Source organism: Dasypus novemcinctus, chromosome 7 (assembly GCF_030445035.2).
Source record: "Dasypus novemcinctus isolate mDasNov1 chromosome 7, mDasNov1.1.hap2, whole genome shotgun sequence".
In the NCBI taxonomy this organism is placed as follows: Eukaryota; Metazoa; Chordata; class Mammalia; order Cingulata; family Dasypodidae; genus Dasypus; species Dasypus novemcinctus.
Window position 1 is genome coordinate 43,496,421 of NC_080679.1, and position 18,928 is coordinate 43,515,348.

Sequence of the window (18,928 nt, forward strand, 5' to 3'; positions counted from 1 at the left end):
GACAGTCCTCTTGCCTTCTCTGGCAGGCCCCTCCCTTTTCCCAGCTAGGAAATATTTCCACTCCCCTCTGAGTCCTGAACAGTCAGTCCCCAGGAGTAGAGAAGGAGATTGGGAAGGTCATATATCATTAGCCCCTTGCCAGTTTCCAAGGCAAACAATGATGTGGCCCCACCCAGCCTGGAAGGGCTCCTGGGACACAGGGGATGAAATTTGTGAGTCAAAAGCTGAGTCAGTCCCTCTTTCTCCCCTTTCCTGGGGAGATGAGTTCTTAACAATCACTTCTGGCTAGAAGAGAGGGAGATTAGGAGGGTCAGATTTCTCCAGTTCTGTGCTGGCTCCCAGGGCAAACCACTGTGTGGTCCCACCTGGCCTGGAAGGGCTGGTGGACACAGCAGACCAAATTTGTGGGTCAGAAGCTGAGTCAGCCTTAGCTTGTGCTCTTCTTTCTCCCCTTTCCTGGGTTGATAGGTCCCTGATCCCCCATTGTCTGTAGCTGCAGGCCCAGAGGCCTGAATGTTCTAAAGAGTCTTTCCTTTGAGGGAGGGTTCTGACAGCAGCTGCCGCTGGTTTCAACTCACAGTTTTGTAGTTGCGATTTCCCTTTGTTCCTCTCTCTGTTGGGTGGTGTCCAGCTTTCGCCTTCTGTTTTAAACCCTAGAAGACCTTTTTCTAGGCTGTTTCAGCCTATTGTCTAGCTATTTTTCTGGAGGTGAAGCGAGTCCTGTGTCTTTCTAGTCCTCCCATCTTTTTGGAAGTCTCCATGGTTTCTGATGAGAGGGAGGCCCTTAATCTTATTGAGTTTCCCTTGTATGTGAGATGGTTTGCTTTTCTCTTGCTACTTTCAGAATCCTCTCTTTATCTCTGATATTTGTCATTCTGAATAGTAAGTGTCTTGGAGTAGGTCTGTTTGTATTCTCTTTGGGATGTGTTGTCCTTGGATATTGATATTTATGTCCTTCATAAGGGTTGGGAAGTTTTCGGTCATTATTTCCTCAAATATCCTTTCTGTCCCTTTTCCATTCTCTTCTCCTTCTGGGACACCAATAATGCGAATTTTGTGTGTTTCACATTGTCATTCAGTTCCCTGAGACTGTTCCATTTTTTTCTATTCTCTTCTCTTTCTGTTTTTTGTCTTTTCCAGTTCAGATGTTCTGTCTTCGAAATCACTAATTCTGTCTTCAGGCAATTCAAATCTGCTCATAGATTTTCATATCCATAAAGTTTATTTTTAAAAAATTATTAAAAGTTAACTATTCAGGAATTTTTATTAATATCCTTAAAAAATGTGTTCCCCATGTTGAAGGAGAATACATTAGCAGCATCTTTCAGACACCATCTTTATAAAAGTGAAACTTCTAGATGCTAAAATGCACTACAGTAGAGTCTATTGTTTACACTTTTAATCATTCTCCCTATTTCTCCCCCCAAATGTGGCAGAGTTATTCTTAAATAAATGACTCTCAGTGTTGCTCTCCACAGAGTCTTAAATAAAAGGGCACACTGCTCATTTTCTAACAGACTTTGATCTGGCTTCAAATGATTGGTGTGATATTGTAGTATCTGACTTTTGAGTACAAATAGAAGTACAACACCCAATGATTGTAAACATTCACCAAGAGCTTCCTGAGTACAGTGAGTGCATGAGGTGGCCCAAGAGTTGGTCAAAGATTCCTCACTCATTTGGATACTGCTGAGATTAAGAAATAAGGTTCTGAAGGCAAATTACCCTAAGCTTTACTTGTATTTCTGTAAGAAAGTAGTTCTGGATATATGTTTTAGTCAAAAGCACCTGAAAGTCATTCTAAAGACTATGTTAAGCACCATTTTCACTTACCTGAAAAAGATTGAATTGAATTCAGCAGTATATGTGTGATCATTAATGTCAGAAATTAAATACAAGCACGGGTCCCAAGTTCCCTTCATGGATTTGTGTGGGTTGCTGAGTTTCTTCTGGCACATGGTGCTCCCTCAGGGCCCCTGGCAACCCTCAAGTCCCAGGCACACGGTGACTTCCTTCAGCGATGTCACATGAGCAGATTTAAGGCTGTATTTGGCTACAGAGAGCAGTCTCCTCTTTAATATTCCTTCTGTGTAGATTGTACACACAACTCAAACTTCATAGGATGGGAGATAAAAAGTCCCCAAACACTTTCTTTTGTTTAGAGAATCCTGGGGCTTGAACTTAGGACCTCATACATGGGAAGCAGGCACTCAACCACCGAGCTAGATCTGCTCCCCAATGAGAGCTGGTTTTCTTGTTTGTTTTTTTAGGAGATACCATGTCTACTGTACCCCCCAGCACCACGGCCAGCCTCCTGGGCCTCCCTGTCTCTGTGCTGGCCTTGGTGGTGCCTCTTCCCCTCAATCTGTCCACAGCAGTCCCCTCACTCTTCTCGGTCATGCAAGGACCGCTGCTGGCCTTGACTCTGTCTTACCCTGGCTTCTCTAGCTCCAGTGCCCTGAGCACTGTCTCTGCCCTTGCTTCCTTCCCAGAGCTGCAGATGCCCAGTACTGCCACACCCCTCACCGCTGCACCCCTGCCCACCACAGCCCTCACCTCACCCCCCACCCCAGTCCTCCCAGGGTTTGCATCAGCCTTAAGTTCCAACTTCAACTCCGTTTTCATTGTACAAGTCAATTTACTGTCTGGACTTGAGGCTGCAGGCGGTTCTGTTTTCCCAGACATCCTGTCCCTTCTGGGGATGCCAGGCTTTTCCCATAGCCCCTCACAGTAGTCTCTGCAGGAATTGCAGCCCAGCACTGCTTCATAGCCATTGTTGCTCCATCAGGTCCGTTGCATGGCTGGAACGCTATCCAGCTCAGCCTGACAGGTTTCCTAATTACTTCAACACCAGAAACATAACTTCATTTGAAACCAGGCTTCTTCTAAAGTAGGGTGGCAGTGAATGTGTTTTCATTTCTATTCTACTGGGAGAGCAGCAGCAGATTGCCTGAGGAGTGCGACTGCAGGGAGCAGTCTGACAAATGTGAAGTTGGGAAAAGGTCAGAAAACAAGAATGAAGATACTCCTAGGGAAATGGGGATAAGCATTTAAAAATGGTGGTTATGTTTTTTAATGGTTTTCAATATTGAAAATAAACTATGGAGAAAAGTATTTAAGAAGTATTTGGGGTGAGCAGATGTTGCTCAAGTGGTAGACTACCTGCTTCCCATGTATGAGGTCCTGGATTGTAATGTATTTTTAATCTTATCCATCATGTCCTTCATTACCATATGGTCTTTTACTTTTCTTTGCAGGCTTTCAAATTGTTCTTTATGTTCTCTCAGTGTCGTCTTCTTTTTTTAAAGGTTTATTTATTTTTTTATCCCCCCCCCCCCCCCCCCCCCGTTGTCTGCTTTCTGTGTCCATTTGCTGTGTGTTCTTCTGTTTCTGTGACTGCTTCTATCCTTCTCAGCAGCACTGGGAATCTGTGTTTTCTTTTTGTTGCATCATCTTGTTGTGTCAGCTCTCCGTGTGTGCGGCACCATTCCTGGGCAGGCTGCACTTGCTTTCACGCTGGGCGGCTCTCCTTATGGGGCACACTCCTTGCACGTGGGGCTCCCCTACACGGGGGACACCCCTGCATGACACGGCACTCCTTGCCCTCATCAGCACTGTCCATGAGCCAGCTCCACACGGGTCAAGGAGGCCCGGGGTTTGAACCGTGGACCTCTCATGTACTAGGTGGACGCCCTAACCCCTGGGCCAAGTCTGCTTCCCCCAGTGTCTTATTAATATTCCCTTATTTCTTTAGTCATATTTTCTTTAATTTCTTTAAAGTAATTTAAGAGAAGGAAGCAGATTTGGCTCAACGGATAGAGCATCTGCGTACCACATGGGAGCTCCAAGGTTCAAACCCAGGGCCTCACTGCCCAGGAGTGGTGCTGCACACACAGAGAGCTAACGCAACAAGATGGTGCAACAAAAAGAGATACAGATTCCAGGTGCTGCTGACAAGAATACAAGCAGACACAGAAGAACACAGTGAATGGAGACAGAACAGACAAGTGGTGGGGGGGGAGGGGGAAGGGAGAGAAATATTAAAAAAATATAAATAAAGTGATTTAGGAGAATTGTGTGATTATCAATGATTGTCTTAAATCCTGTATCTCTTCAGGATGTTTTGTTTTGTTCTTTTGACTGGGCCATCCCTTCCTGTTTCCTAGTATGGCTTGTAATTTTTTGCTGATGTCTAGGCATCTGAATATGTTAGTGAATTTATCCTGATGGCCAATTTCTCTTACCTGCCTATTGTTTTTGTTTTTTTATTTCCACAGCTCTTCTTTGACATTTGGATTACCATATTCTGTCTTTTAAATTGCCCAGGTTAAGCTTTCAAAATCGAGCCAGAGACTCACTAGTGGGGTGCAGATTTTCTCCTAGGGGTTGGATACAGAGAGCATGAACAGTTTTTGTCCGTGCAGTTTCCAGACTGGCCAGTATATAGTGCAAGTTAGTGCACCTTTCCTGTGTTCTTGCCTTTACTGTGTTCCTGTGTTCCTCTGCTAGCCGAATTCACTGAAAAAAGGCACCCTGACCTCCCCTCCCTTTTCCCTTGTAACAGCTGACAGGGAGGAAGATGTCTGTTCCCCTCTCAGTCCGCTGTAGTGAGCCAGGGGTTTTACCTCTGCTTAGTATCTTGGGGGTGATATTAAGCACCCGCCACCATGGGTACTTGGTAACTAACATTTGTCGTTTTGGCTTCTTTGTCTCTCTGTCCCTTATCCTACTGGAAATTGTGTAGCATTGTTTTAGTCTGCTGACCCCCAGAGCAGGTCCCTCAGACACCTTTTGGCTCTTTCTCCATTGTTTTTTGTGAGAGCATTCAGCTCTGCCTGTGAGTCCATCGCCGTCTTCCTACAATCTTCTTAGTATACTTTTAACTCACAAAGTTAGCCTTCACTAAATTATTAATGCAAAAGGACTTTCCAGAGAATAAAGTTTACTAGAAATGTAAATCTAGAATCCTACGTGATTTAATTTAATTTTCTCTTTGCATTTCCGCTAATACTCCATTAACACATTTTTATTCTACATTTAAAATTCTTCCCCAAAGGATTTAAGGTAGCTTACAAAAATGGATAGACATGGTAAGATAAAATAAAGAGAAATAAGACAAAAAAGACAATGAATAGAGCCAGGAATGAGATTAAAATACACAGTGTGCACACTGTGAAGTCCTGGTCACATTGCAGGTATTATAATGTAGAATTCATCCTCCAACCACAAGATTTGTGTCCTGCCTGTATCAGTACCCTTCTTTCTAAAATGCAGACCCTTTCTCTTGGGAAAGAACAATCCCTCCACAAGTATTCTGGATGCCATCCTCTTTCACTTTGTCCAGGCCTTTGGTTCTGCCCTCTACCCCCACCTCCCTTGCATCTAGGTTCATAGCATCATGCAAACCTGCCCAACTGTCTTTCATCTCCCCACACCCAACATAAAACACTGTGTCGTTGAGCTTCACATTCCTCTCCAGCTACTGCTTCATTTCTCTTTGTCGTTTGAATTTATACAAGGCTATGTTTTTACATCCTCACTTCCATTTTATATTCAGTCTACTCAAATCTAGTTTTCACTCCTCTACCCTGCAACTGAAACTGCTTTGGTCAAGTTCAACAATGATGTCCTTGTTGGGAAATCCAGCAGACCCTTTTTCTTCTCATCTTATGAGACTCCAGCTGCATTGACCCAGTTGACCAGTCCCTCCTTTTTGAAACACTCTGCTTTGCTTTCATGTGCCTGTACCACCCTAACGTTTCTCCTACCTCTCAGGCCACTTCTTACCTCAGTCTTTTGTTTCTCATCACATCTCATCTCTAGGTACAGGAGTTTCTTATTACTCCTGTGACTTTCCTTACTCTTTACACATACTTCAGTGGTATTATCCATTCCCTTGGTTTTCAGATAATTATCTTCATATCTTCCAAGTTTATGTCAGTAGCTGAGATCTATTTTCTGAATTTATACTCATATTCTGTTGCTCACTTGAAATATACTCTTGGATTTCTCACAGGCATTTTGAATTTAACAGAAACATATCTTACCAAAATTGTATCTTTCACTTCAGAATCTTGTCTCCCTTACTCTTCCCATTTCAGTAAATGGTGCCACTATTGCAGTTTTTTAAGCCAGAACCTGAAATAAATTTTGCCAACTCCTTCTTCTTTCCCCCGCTTCCAAATATCTAATACATCACCAAGTCCTAGTTGTCATGCTCCCAAAACATCTCTCATTTATTCACTCTTTCTTCTGTATCAAATTGGCAGTGTTGGATGAAATTCAAAAGCCTAGGTCTTTCTCCAAGGAGAATGGGAGTCAAGTGAATATTTGCAGACAGGATATTCCTTGCACTCTATGTCAGTTATGTCCACAATAAAATTGGCTTAAACCTTTTAAAATAAGTATAGGGAAGCGGACTTTGCCCAGTGGATAGGGCGTCCGCCTACCACATGGGAGGTCTGCGGTTCAAACCCTGGGCCTCCTTGACCCATGTGGAGCTGGCCCACGTGCAGTGCTGATGCATACAAGGAGTGCCCTGCCACACAGGAGTGTCCCCGCGTCGGGGAGCCCTACACACAAGGAGTGTGCCCCGTAAGGAGAGCCGCCCAGCGCAAAAGAAAGTTCAGCCTGCCCAGGAATGGTGCCACACACACAGAACTGACACAACAAGATGACACAACTGAAAGAAACACAGATTCCTGTGCGGCTGACAACAACAGAAGGGGACAAAGAAGAACATGCAGCAAATAGACACAGAGAACAGACAACTGGGGTGGGAGGAAGGGGAGAGAAATAAATATATCTTTTAAAAAAATCAAATAAATATAAACCATCAACATTAAAATAAATAATTAAAGCACCGGTAGAATGTCTTACAGTAAGCAATGCAACATTCTGGTGTATTCTCCAATATTAAGTCATTGTTAAAAGAATAAAAGAAACTGGATTAAGCAGAGAATAGTTGAAAGTTGGGGGGAACTTACTAAAAGTAATAGATTTTGTTTAGAATACAGATTCATAGTCCCTTATTTGAAACTTTTGGCGCAAGGTGTGTTTTGGAATTCAGAATTAAAAAAAATTTTTAGAGCACAGTGCATAAACCATATGTTATAAGACAATTCCAGTGGAATCTAGGGTACTACCCCATAATATTAATATTTCTGCAGCGAAATATGAATATTCACAGTAAGTAAAGACTACAAATAACCTCATGTTAGTTCAGGTTGGGGGTGTGTGTGTGTTTACATATATACAACATAGAATTTCTTATTTTAAATGCTTTCAAGTATACAATTCAGTGTTATTAATTATATTCACATTATTGTGCTGCCACAACCACCATCCCTTATCAAAACTTTTCTATTACCCAAAACAGAAATTCTGTACCATTTAAGCATTAACTCCCTATTTCCACCTCCCTTTCTGGTAATCTGTAATCTTCTTTCTGTCTCTATGAATTTGCATATTTTTGTTATTTCATTTAAGTTAAGACCATATAATATTTGTCCTTTTGTGCCTGGCTTATGTCATTCAACATGATGTCTTCAAGGTTCATCCATGTTGTAGCATGTATCAGGACTTCATTCATTTTTAGAGCTGAATTTCCGTTGTCTGTACACCACATTTTGTTTATCCATTCATCCATTGATAGACACTTGGGTCATTTCCACGTTTTGGCTAATGCTCCTGTGAACATCAGTGTGCAAATATATGTTTGACCCCCTGCTTTCATTTCTTTGGGGTATATATCTAGAAGAGGGATTGCTGGGTCAGATGGTAATTCTTTACTTTCTGAGGATCCACCAAACTATTTTCTGTAGTGGCTGTACTGTTTTACATTCCTACCAACAATGTACTAAAGTTCTCATTAATTCACATCCTTGCTAACATTTGTTATTTCTATTTTTAGAATAATAGCCATTCTAATAGGTGTGAAATGGTATCATGTGGTTTTGATTTGCATTTCCCTAGTGGCTAATGATATTGAGCATATTTTTTTATATGCTTATAGGCCATTTGTATATCTTCTTTGAAGAAATGTATGTTCAAGTCATTTGTCCTTTTTTTTTTTTTTAATAGGGTTGTTTGTTTTTTGTTGTTGAGTTGTAGGAGTTCTTTATATATTCTGGATACTAAACTTTATCAGATACATGGTTTCCAAATATTTTCTCCCATTTTGTATGTTGCCTTTTCACTTTCTTGATACAATACTCTTTGATGGACAAAAGTTTTTAATTTTGTTGAATCATGTCAGGTTTTGCTGTCAAATGGATTCAGATCAGGATAGATTTTTCCTGCCAAAATAGTTATGAAGAAACAGTTTTCAGAGCATTTTGGATTGTGGACTTCTGGTTAAGGTATTATGGATCTTTAGATGGTTTATAGCACTTCTCTCTAGTGATAATTAGGACATCTAGATCAGAATTCCTTAGGGCCTCGAAGATTATAATGCTAAACCATATCCCCTGCATGCATAAGACAGCTTATTTCTCTTTTAAATGTTGCAGGAGACTGTATCCTGAGGGATTGAAAAGTACTGTCAATTCATTAGAACTGAGGTTTGTTGTTTTAAAGGCCACCTGAACATTTAGTTACTTTACATTTAGCTGTGAAAGAGATAATTTCACGTGTAGAATGGTATACTTCAAAATTAATGTAGCTTTGTTCTTTAGCTCTTAGAACTTCATAGCTGGAAGGAATGATAGAGTCTAGTTTGCTCATCTTACAGAGATGCCATTGATATGTGGAGAGGCCATGTAAATCAAAAGAGGACATCACATTTTCTGACTCCAAGTAAGTGCTATTTGTGCAGTATCACACAGTTCTTTATTAGAACAAATTAATATGATAAAGTTATGTGAATAAAAATTACTATAACAGAAGAAATGAAGCTGAGGACAGGGTTCCTGCCCCCAAGGAACCTAGAGTAAAGACCTTGAAGCTCACCTGGGGAGAAGTTCCATGATTAGGTAATTCTATAAAAATTAAAAATATAAAACAACAAAAGAATTATAAGGATATTTAAATGGTATTTGAATGATTGACACAAGTCTTGCAGATTTACTAAAGAGATCATAAAAGTATTAGAAAAACGTTTGGTTAGCTTTATTTTTCTATATAAATACATAATTGAGAAAGAATGTTGGCCTAATGGAATTGGTTAATACTGCCAATCTAAGTATATGAAATAATATTTTATAATGTAAATTTCACACATTTAATTACAGTATTCCTTTTTAGGTATGACTTCTTAACAGTCATTTCTCTTTTTTCTCATTGCACTAATTTAGTTCCAGGCAGGCATGTCTTCTTAGGAGAACTCAAATATATTAAACACCATTAAAACAAAATGACATAGATCTATAAATACTGATACAGAAACTTATCTATGAAATAGTATGTTTTCTATTACTATCATAACAAATTGCCTCAAACTTGGTGGCTTAAAAGTACACACATTTATTATCTTATAGTTCTTGAAAGGTTAGAAGTCTGGCATGGGTCCTACTGAGCTAAAATCAATATGTTAACAGGGCTGTGTTCTTTTATACAATTGGTAGGGGAGAATCCATTTCTTTGTTCTTTCAAACTCCTCCTAGAGGTTGCTCACATTCCTTGGCTCATGATTCCCTCCCTCCATCTTTAAAGCCAGAAACAGCATCTTTCTGATTCTCATCTCTTTCTCTGATTCTCTCCTGCCTCCCTTTTCAACATTTAGATTATATTGAACCTCCTTATCTTAAGGTCAGTTGATTAGCAATCTTAATTCTAGGTTCTGAAGATTAGGAGGTTGACATTATTTAGGGACCATTATTCTGTCTACCATAATAGTAAGTAAAAAAGAGAAGTTGTAAAAGTTTGTAGAGTTATAATCCCATTTGTGTGTGTGTGTGTGTGAGTTTAAAGTTGTTGGTGATATATAATATAAAGTATAATATTCCACTTTAAGAAAACTCTATATTCAAAAATCTGACACTAAAAGAAAATAAGCATTGATTGCCTTATTCACTTTCCAGACAGTGAATCAGTTGTGTTAGGTGAGGTATGCTTGTGTACTTTCATGTCCTCTGGAATTTTCTGGCTTTTGCTTTGGTATTGTTTAGCTTTAATCAGGGGTAACTCTCTGATCTGTGGTAGACAAGCACAATTAGAGCAGGTTACAGAATTGCTCTGTGCATGATGATTTGTATATTTTATTAAAAGTTAATGGTGAAAAAAATGTAAAAAGAAAACAAACAAAAGAAAGTTAATGGTGGAGAGTGGGTATTACTCAGTGTTTGAGCACCTGCTTCACATGTATGAGGTCAGGGGCTCAATCTCGGCTACCTCCTAAAAAAATGAAAAATAAATTGGGCACTTAAAAAAAAAATTAACAATTACTGTCATGCACAAAGCATAGTAGAACTTGATAATTGTATTTGTTGAATTAATAGTATTTATTAAATTTATTCAGATTTATCTTTTGTTTACATAATACCCTTCATCCAACTTTCTATAATAAGCATTAGGTAGAAAGTAATTTCCTCCACATATGCAGATGGAAAACGGTAAGAATTTGCATGCAACCTGGTGTAAACAGATGGGTCTTAAATCACTCCTGCTGGTATGGGCTCTTTCCAGATCACAGTGACCATGCCATAGCCTGTTGCAGAACAATAAAAAATTTGACCCTTTATCTTATGGTTAACACAAATTAGAAGACCTCATGGCCATTATTTGCAAGTGTTTTGATGACATTAAAAATTTGTGTTTCCAAGTTGAAATATATTGACCATTTCTGTTTGCTTCTTTATTTTTCCATTTCTTAACTTTATTAAACATTGGGTTTCTAAACTGATAAGTCATGATATTTGTACATAATTTTCATACAGCTCTTTTCTATTAAATGGTGGATTTTAAAAACAGTAATTTTTAAAACCAAATTTTTCTTCCAACCTTTTGGAGTATGAAACATGTTATTCTTTAATTGAAGTTGATTTGAGGAATATACTCCAAGCTCTAATAAATGGAAAACTTTCTATTTTAATAATGTAATTTTTTGTGAATTACTGAAAAATGTAAATTAAACTAGAATCTAAGACGTTACTGAAGAGATATTAGGAATTCTCAGCTAGCTAATATTTAAGTGTTTGTGTGTTCCTGGAGCATTTAAAAGGTAACCTTAATGTGCATGTAATGAATAGTAACACGAGTTTTCAGGTCAAACTTCCTTCTTTACGAAAACAAAAAATCTGTTCCTGACAAAGCACAGCTTAATTGTAGGTAGTCTTTTTTCCTCTGACATTACATTTGACTGTGAACAAATAATTTCTCTTGTTGTTTACCAACAAGCCCAGTGGGTAGACTCAGTCTAGATATTTGACTTTGGCAGATAGGATATGAAATTCTTCCAATAGTTTCTCTGCATAAGTTGCCCAGTGAATGCATTTGTTAGAGGCTAGCATCTTCCCACCCCCTTTTTTAAGCTGAGGGACAAAATAGCAAAATATTCTTTCACTCCTCTTTGTGCTTACATTGTGATTTACCACTTAGGTTTTGGTATACTTTTTACAAGGGAATAATTTGGTGATGGAGTACCTCCACTGACCGATGGACTCAAAGACGAGGTAAAACCATTTCCTTTTCCTCCCCTGTTCCTTTTAGGAAGACGTAATTCCACATTTGTGTAGCTTTTCATCAGTTTAATTTTCTTGTCAGTGATTGTTAAGTGGGGAAGGACATTTGTAGTTGAGTAGTAAGAGGAAGATTAAAATAAGAGTGATTAGTGATAAGCTTTGTTGCTCGTTTCTCATGCTTATAAGAGGCACAGAATATATTCATTTCATCATTTTAAAGCTCTCATAGCTATTATTTCTCACAATTAGTTTCAGGTTTTCAGAAGTAGCCTTACTAATTTTAATCATAATCCATCCTTAGAAAACTAGTCATAGAAGATATTTTTAGACAGGGTTAAATTTGTGGCTTCTCTCAGAAAACCATGGCTATGCCCGATTATAATTTAAAGTAATATTACTTAACAAAAGTAGAGAAAGTCCTAGGTATTATCAAATAATGAAAACCAAAAAGTTGCCGTGCCTCATTAAAATATTGGTTTCAATGTTCTAGAAAAAAGAAAAAGAAAAAAAAGTACCATAATTGGGGAAACATTAGGAAAGTTCTGTATCAAAGAAACCCTGATATATCAACTTGCCCTTTTCTTAGAAGGGAAGGCAATTAAGATGTAATCAGTATTATATAACTATGTGTTTGGTGTTCCTTGAACCAAGAATCATTCAAAGAGTAGATTTCTTAAACTAGAACACGGTAAAACATGCAGATTTTTATTGGTACCTGTTATACATTTGATCCTTAAGTTTTAAATAGCAATTACAGAACTTAAACTCAGTTTAAAGTAAGATCCTTAGGCTTCCTGTCTTTCCTGTCAAATACTTTTTACCAATTGTAAACTGAAATTTTAAAAATAAGACTCCAACTCAAGGCATTTTACAAGCTTAATATCTAGGCAAGGGGTTAATGTATTGAGAAGGTAAAATCTTGAAGTTGTATGCTGCTAAATCAGGAAACTTTTAAATTAGTTCAGGTTTTGTTTGCTTCTTAGAAATAAGTAATTTTTGGATTTAGATTATCCTTAAGCCTTTTATAAATAGTTGTTTGTCACAGCTGAAAAAATCTGGAATTACAGAAACAAGCTATTTTTCTTGACATTTGTAGCTCAACAGAGGCCGAAGGATCCAAAGAAAGAGGCCTGGTCCACGTCTGGCAGACAGGATCCTGTTCTGTAATACCAGAGAGATTACCAGGCTGGGGAGGAAAGACTGTTCTTCAGGCAGCCCTTGGAATGAGACATGGAGTTCTTCTGACTGAAGGTATTAAAAAGAATGGCTTAACAAATACTAACTGAAACACTAACAAACACCTACTTGTGTAAGATCAGGTAAAATGGTTACTGCATACGAGGGGTTCTTAATGAACTGGGCTAGAGTTTTGTGTTTACAATATGTTCTTATTCTCTTTATCAGAAGATCAGATTAGTTCTTAACTTTAAGATATACCGTAACTGAAAGAAAAGGGAGAATTATAGGTTTAAAATTTTGTAGTAATAAATACATGAAAACTAACTTTTTACAAAAATTACCTATTTGGAGATTCTTGCTATAGCCTTGGTTCATTAAATGGATCAGAATAATATTGCTAATAATAGCTGACATTTATTGAACAATTATGTGTGCCACGCACTGCAGTAAGTACTTCACATGTGTTGTCTCATTGAATCTTCCCAGCCACCTTCTGAGGTAGCTACATTTATCCATATTCTACAGATGAGGAAACTGAAGCTCATGGAGATTAAATTATTTTCCCAAACATATAGTTATTACAGTGTCAGAGTCAGGCTTGGAATCCATGTAGTCTGATTTCAAAGCCTGCTTTTTAAATCACTTCTCTATTGTCTCATTACAGTTTTTTTCAAGCATAAATAGCAACTCATAAGAGCATATAATAAAATCTTAAAGCTATAAGATATAGAAACATATGCTATAACTTACATGGAGAGTTGCCTTTACTCTTTTTTTAAAAGCAATTTTATTGAGATATATTTATACACCTTACAGTCTATCCAAAGTGTACAGTCAATGCTTTTCGTATAATCACAATGTCGTGCATTCATCACCTCAAAAATTTTTAGAACAATTTCATTACTCCAAAAAGAAAAGTTCCACACCACTTAGCAGTCACCTTTCAATTGCTCTATCCTTCTCCAGCCCTACATAATGACTAATCTAATTCTATCTTTATAAATTGATTTATATTTACATTTTATATAAATGGAATCATACAATATGTAGTACTTTATATCTGGTTTCTTTCACTTAGCGTAATGGGATTTTAGTAAGATTACATTAACATAACATTTGTTCAGTTTCCAAGAAAAACAGTCTTATATATGAAAATTAACTATATTCATATTTCACCTGAGGTTTTACTAAGCTATACAGTCCCATGTTACATTTTTAGCTTTCTTTCTAATAATCTACATGATGTTAGACTTTCCCTTCAACCGCTGTCATACCCATATAATAGCACTGCTAGTTACAAATACTATGTTGTGCTTTCACCTATTCTATTCATTTCCAAAGATTAACAACTTTTTTACAAATTCTGTACGGGTTAACCCCCAGCTTTCTGTTCTCTAACTTCATTCTATTTTCTGGTGACCCATATTCTAGTTATTAACTTCATGAGTTTACACAATATATTTAGTTGATTATAGCGCAGTGGTACAGTATTTGTCCTTTTGTGTCTGGCTTGCTTCACTCAACATAATGTCCTCCAGCTTTATTCATGTTGTTATATGCTTCATGACTTCATTTCTTCTTACATCTGTATAATAATATTCCATTGTGTGAATACACAGTTTATCAATTTATCAGTTCATGGACACCAGGATGGTTTCTATCTTTTTTGTTGTCTTTAATCTTGATGGCAGTTTAGCAACTTGATTTGGACCATGATGGCCATTGATTTAATTTATAAATTTCTGCTTTATAAGCATTTATTAAGTATTCATAGTGCTTTGATCTTTTCCTTCTAGGGACTAAGAGGAAGACAAATTTTAGATTCAGAGCTTTAATCCGCCCTTGGTTGTTTTATGGCATAAACATGGGTTTCTTTCTAACCTCTTTTTTTGTTTTTATCATTTCAATTTGTTACAACAATATATATTATTAGGTGAGAATTTGAAAAAAGCCTTGTTTTAAAAATGTGAACTGTATTCAATATCTTCCCTATGGGCTTCAAGTTCCCAAACATATCTGAGTGGAATTCTGTTGTTTTTGTTTTGTTTTTTTAGCTCTTCAATAAAATATTTGCAACTCCTTCATGAACATGATTTCCTTAAAATCTAGAATCATATCTAAAAGATAGTGAAATGAGGGAAATCTTTAAATATATATATAAATATTCTATCATTGTTCATGTTTAAGCAGTGTCCTGGTTTTAAAAGTTAGGAAAAATCTCATCTCACTTAAGTGTGTAGTTTGAAATGGCACAAGGACCTCCCATGCTATCTTTTCCAGGTGAGGAAATGATACTGATTGAACACTGGAAATTTTCAAGTTTGCTTGTCTGTATTCAGCTTGACCAGTAGCACATAATTCAATGATAATACTTCATTGATTCATTATTTTTCATGTACTCCAAGTTAACAACAACAACAAAAAAGGCCTAGAATCCACTTCTTTGCAATAATGTTATATCTTGTAGAATAATATCAATTGAAAGAGTTTGTCAGCTGTTGCAAGTGCATTGTTTTTATCATTTGGGGGCGGGGAAAGGCTTAAAAGATCTTAACCAGTGAGCTTATTTTATCAGTATTTTTTTAATCAAAACTAGAAACACCCTAATAAATGTACTTATCTTCTCTCTGGCCATTAATGTGTTCTTCCTGACATAGATGTTGTGATGGAGTTAATTTACCTATATAAATATATCTGCAAGTATAATAGACCAAAGATAACATCTGCATTTATTTATTTATTTATTTGAGAAATGATAGGCTTTACAGAAATATCATGCAGAAAATACAGAGTTCCCATATGCACCCTCTATTATTAACACTTTGAGTTAGTGTGGTGAATTTATTATAATTGATGAAAGAATATTATTATACTTGAACTATTTAGTCTGCATTTTTTTTGATCATCAACAATTTCCTACCTTGTGAGAAAAATATAGTACCTATTTCTTCATTAACTTAAAAAAACAGGTTAAGTCTCTGGTTATAAGAATTCCACCTTTCTTCTATATGGAAAAGAAGGGACAGTGAGCTTGGTTCAGTTTTTTCAAAACCCACGGACAAATCTTTGCTCCGTTTGCATTTTTCAGCCAGAATAGATTATGTGTGCATGCATCTGAACTCCTCCAATACTGCGGTAAATTTAAGACATGGCAGTATAGCTAGACACAAACAAGTAATTATCAGTTCAAGCCCATAGAATTTGCTGCTATAAACAACTTACTGGTGTACCCAACTCACTGGTGCCTGTCATTTTAATTCTAAATTTAGCCAGTCACTCCAGTAGCTTCATTTAATTTTGATTTGTTTGTTTTGTTGTGATGACTTGCTGCTGCTTAAGCAAATCTCACCTCAAAAAGGCTATCTTGGGGAGCGGATATAGCTTAAGTGGTTGAACACCTCCTTCCCATATAGGAGGTCCCGGCTTTGATCCCTGGTGTCTCCTAAAGGCATACAAGTGGATGGATAAACAAAGGAAAAAACCAACTCTCGGTAGGGAATGGATATAGTTCAGTGTTTAGGCACCTGCAACCCATGTACAAGGTCCTGGGTTCAGTCCCTGGTACCTCCTTGAAAAAAAAAAAAGGCTATCTTGAATACTAGGTTATTAATAACTGTAGCATTCAAAAATTTTATATATGGTACCAAACATGAAGACCGCCAAATCCTATTAACACTGGAGTTTTCTGTATATCCTGGAGTCATTAAACTAATTTCTTAGTTTTATCCAAAATGAGTCTATATTTTATGCTATTGCTTAATTTTCTGCTGCTCTGATTTGTTCAACAGTAGTTACTGTTGTAGATATTAGCAAATGTGCCAAATTTATCTTCTGCTTATTTATTTATATTATTTATGTTTATTTTTATTTTTTATGAGGCACCAAGGATTGAACCTGGGACCTTGTACATGGGAAGCAGGAGCTCAACCACTGAGCTACATCTGCTCCCTCTTCTGCTTATATTATTATGATCATTTTTTTGTCTTAGAGTGCTTGGAATTTGGTTCTGTAGTAGCCTGTAATGGAAGCTATTAGTATTTGACTGATGCTAGGAGTTTGTAGGATAAAGCCAAAGGAAGAGTTGCTACCTGCCAATTTTTAGACAGTCTAACTGTAATTTAGAATGCTAATACCTATTTGTTAAAAGATAAATAAACATGAATATTGTATGCTTGAACCAAATCTCTACAACTGGTTTTGAAAATTTTTTAAAAACTCATGTTTTGCTAAATTGAAAGGGAACTAAATATGTGTTGATAAAATATCAAGTTAATTCATTAACATTTTTCTTTCAATTTTTTTTTAACCTTCAGATGGTGAGGTCTACAGCTTTGGGACTCTTCCCTGGAGAAGTGAACCAGCAGAGATTTGTCCAAGTAACCCCATTCTAGAAAATGCCTTGGTTGGGCAGTATGTTGTTACTGTGGCAACTGGAAGTTTCCACAATGGAGCAGTAACAGAAAGTGGCATGGTTTATATGTGGGGGGAGAATTCTGCTGGCCAGTGTGCAGTAGCTAACCAGCAGTATGTGCCCGAACCAAGTCTTGTCAGCATTTCTGATTCTGAGGCCAGTCCCTTGTTAGCAGTCAGGATTTTGCAGTTGGCATGTGGCGAGGAGCATACTTTGGCATTGTCAATAAGCAGAGAGATTTGGGCATGGGGTACTGGTTGTCAGTTGGGTCTCATTACCACTACCTTTCCAGTGACAAAGCCACAAAAAATAGAACATCTTGCTGGACGAGTAGTGCTACAAGTTGCCTGTGGTGCATTTCACAGCTTAGCACTGGTACAGTGCCTCCCTTCTCAGGATCTGAAGCCAGTCCCAGAAAGATGCAACCAGTGCAGCCAGCTCTTAATTACTATGACTGACAAAGAAGACCATGTAATTATATCAGATAGTCATTGTTGCCCATTAGGTGTGACACTATCAGAATCACAGGCAGAGAACCATACCAGCACTGCCATCACCCCCTCCACTCTTGAAACTCTTGATAGTCAGGGAGAAGTATTTGAGAATACTCTTGTAGGAGAAAGTGATCTGCTCGTTGCTACTGAACTGAATGTTGGAAGTGTTCACACCATGGGTGGCAATGCCATTTCCTCCCAAGAAGACGTCATGGGAACAACTGAAATTTCTTCTGCCAGAAATATACCATCCTACCCTGATACCCAGGCAGTAAATGAATACTTAAGAAAATTGTCAGATCATTCAGTAAGAGAGCATTCTGAGAATGGTGAAAAGCCAATGTCATCTCAGGTACTTGCTAAATTTTATAATATAAAGGTTTTTCTGGAGTTAAACCATATGAGCTTTTCTTTAGAAACTTTAAAATGCTTAAGGCTTGGTAACTTATCTTTATTTTTTGAATTTGACTATATACAATTCTGTTTTATGCAAGTTTAAATAAGGAAAGAACTTATATTCACATTCACTTTTTGTTCAAGTACTGGCCCTTTATAATTTTGAAAGATGTCATGCTGGGCTGTTTTTTGTTGTTTTTTTTTTTATTCCCTCCCCCTTGTGGCTTTTTTGCCTGCTGTCTGCTCTCTGTGTCCATTTGCTGTGTATTCTTCTGTGTCTGCATTTATTTATTTTATTTCCCCTTCCCCCTTGCAGCTTGTTTGCTGTCTGCTCTCTCTGTCCATTTGCCTCTCTTCTGTGGTTTTTTTTTGCTTGTCTCCCTTTTTTGTTGCGTCACCTTGCTGGTTGGCTCTCAGTGGCGCTTGCAGGCCGGGTGGTGCTTCAGGGCATCTGCGGGCCCTGCGGCTCTCCGCAACATGCCGGTGAGCCTGCCTTCACAAGAGGGCCCCGGGACACAAACCCAGGGCCTCCCGTATGGTAGACAGGAGCCCAACTGATTGAGCCATAGCTGCTTCCCTGGGCTGGTTTTGTTAGTATCAAAATCCCACTTTTTTCTTCCTAAAACTTTCCCCCATGGCTATTGTACTGAATTTTGTTGATCTTCTGAATAGTATAATCTACCTATATGCTCACAAAGATTCTTCTGACTTGTATTTGTACTGCCCTTCAGAGTTCTGTGGAGAAAAGGCCTTTTATTGGGAAGGTTGCTATATTGGCAGATCTTTCAATTGTAGGCAATTTTTAAAAAAAGTTCCTGGTATTATATATA

The 18,928-nt window shown here is 37.7% G+C and overlaps 1 protein-coding gene across 12 annotated transcripts in view; it reads left to right on the forward strand.

The window, feature by feature from the left end:
• Positions 1–18,928, forward strand: part of ALS2 (alsin Rho guanine nucleotide exchange factor ALS2) — an 88,530-nt gene that overhangs the window by 17,802 nt on the left and 51,800 nt on the right. For 6 of the 12 annotated variants that reach the window (XM_004458880.5, XM_004458882.5, XM_004458884.5 and 3 more), the window contains 3 exons: positions 11,536–11,609; positions 12,715–12,869; positions 17,111–18,054. In XM_004458880.5, the coding sequence (XP_004458937.1) occupies positions 11,593–11,609; positions 12,715–12,869; positions 17,111–18,054 (1,116 nt within the window). In that variant the 5' untranslated portion in view covers positions 11,536–11,592. Of the gene's footprint in view, positions 1–8,715; positions 8,797–11,535; positions 11,610–12,714; positions 12,870–17,110; positions 18,055–18,928 lie in introns of those variants that run through there. The other 6 variants (XM_004458881.5, XM_071216184.1, XM_071216186.1 and 3 more) reach the window with 4 other exon arrangements.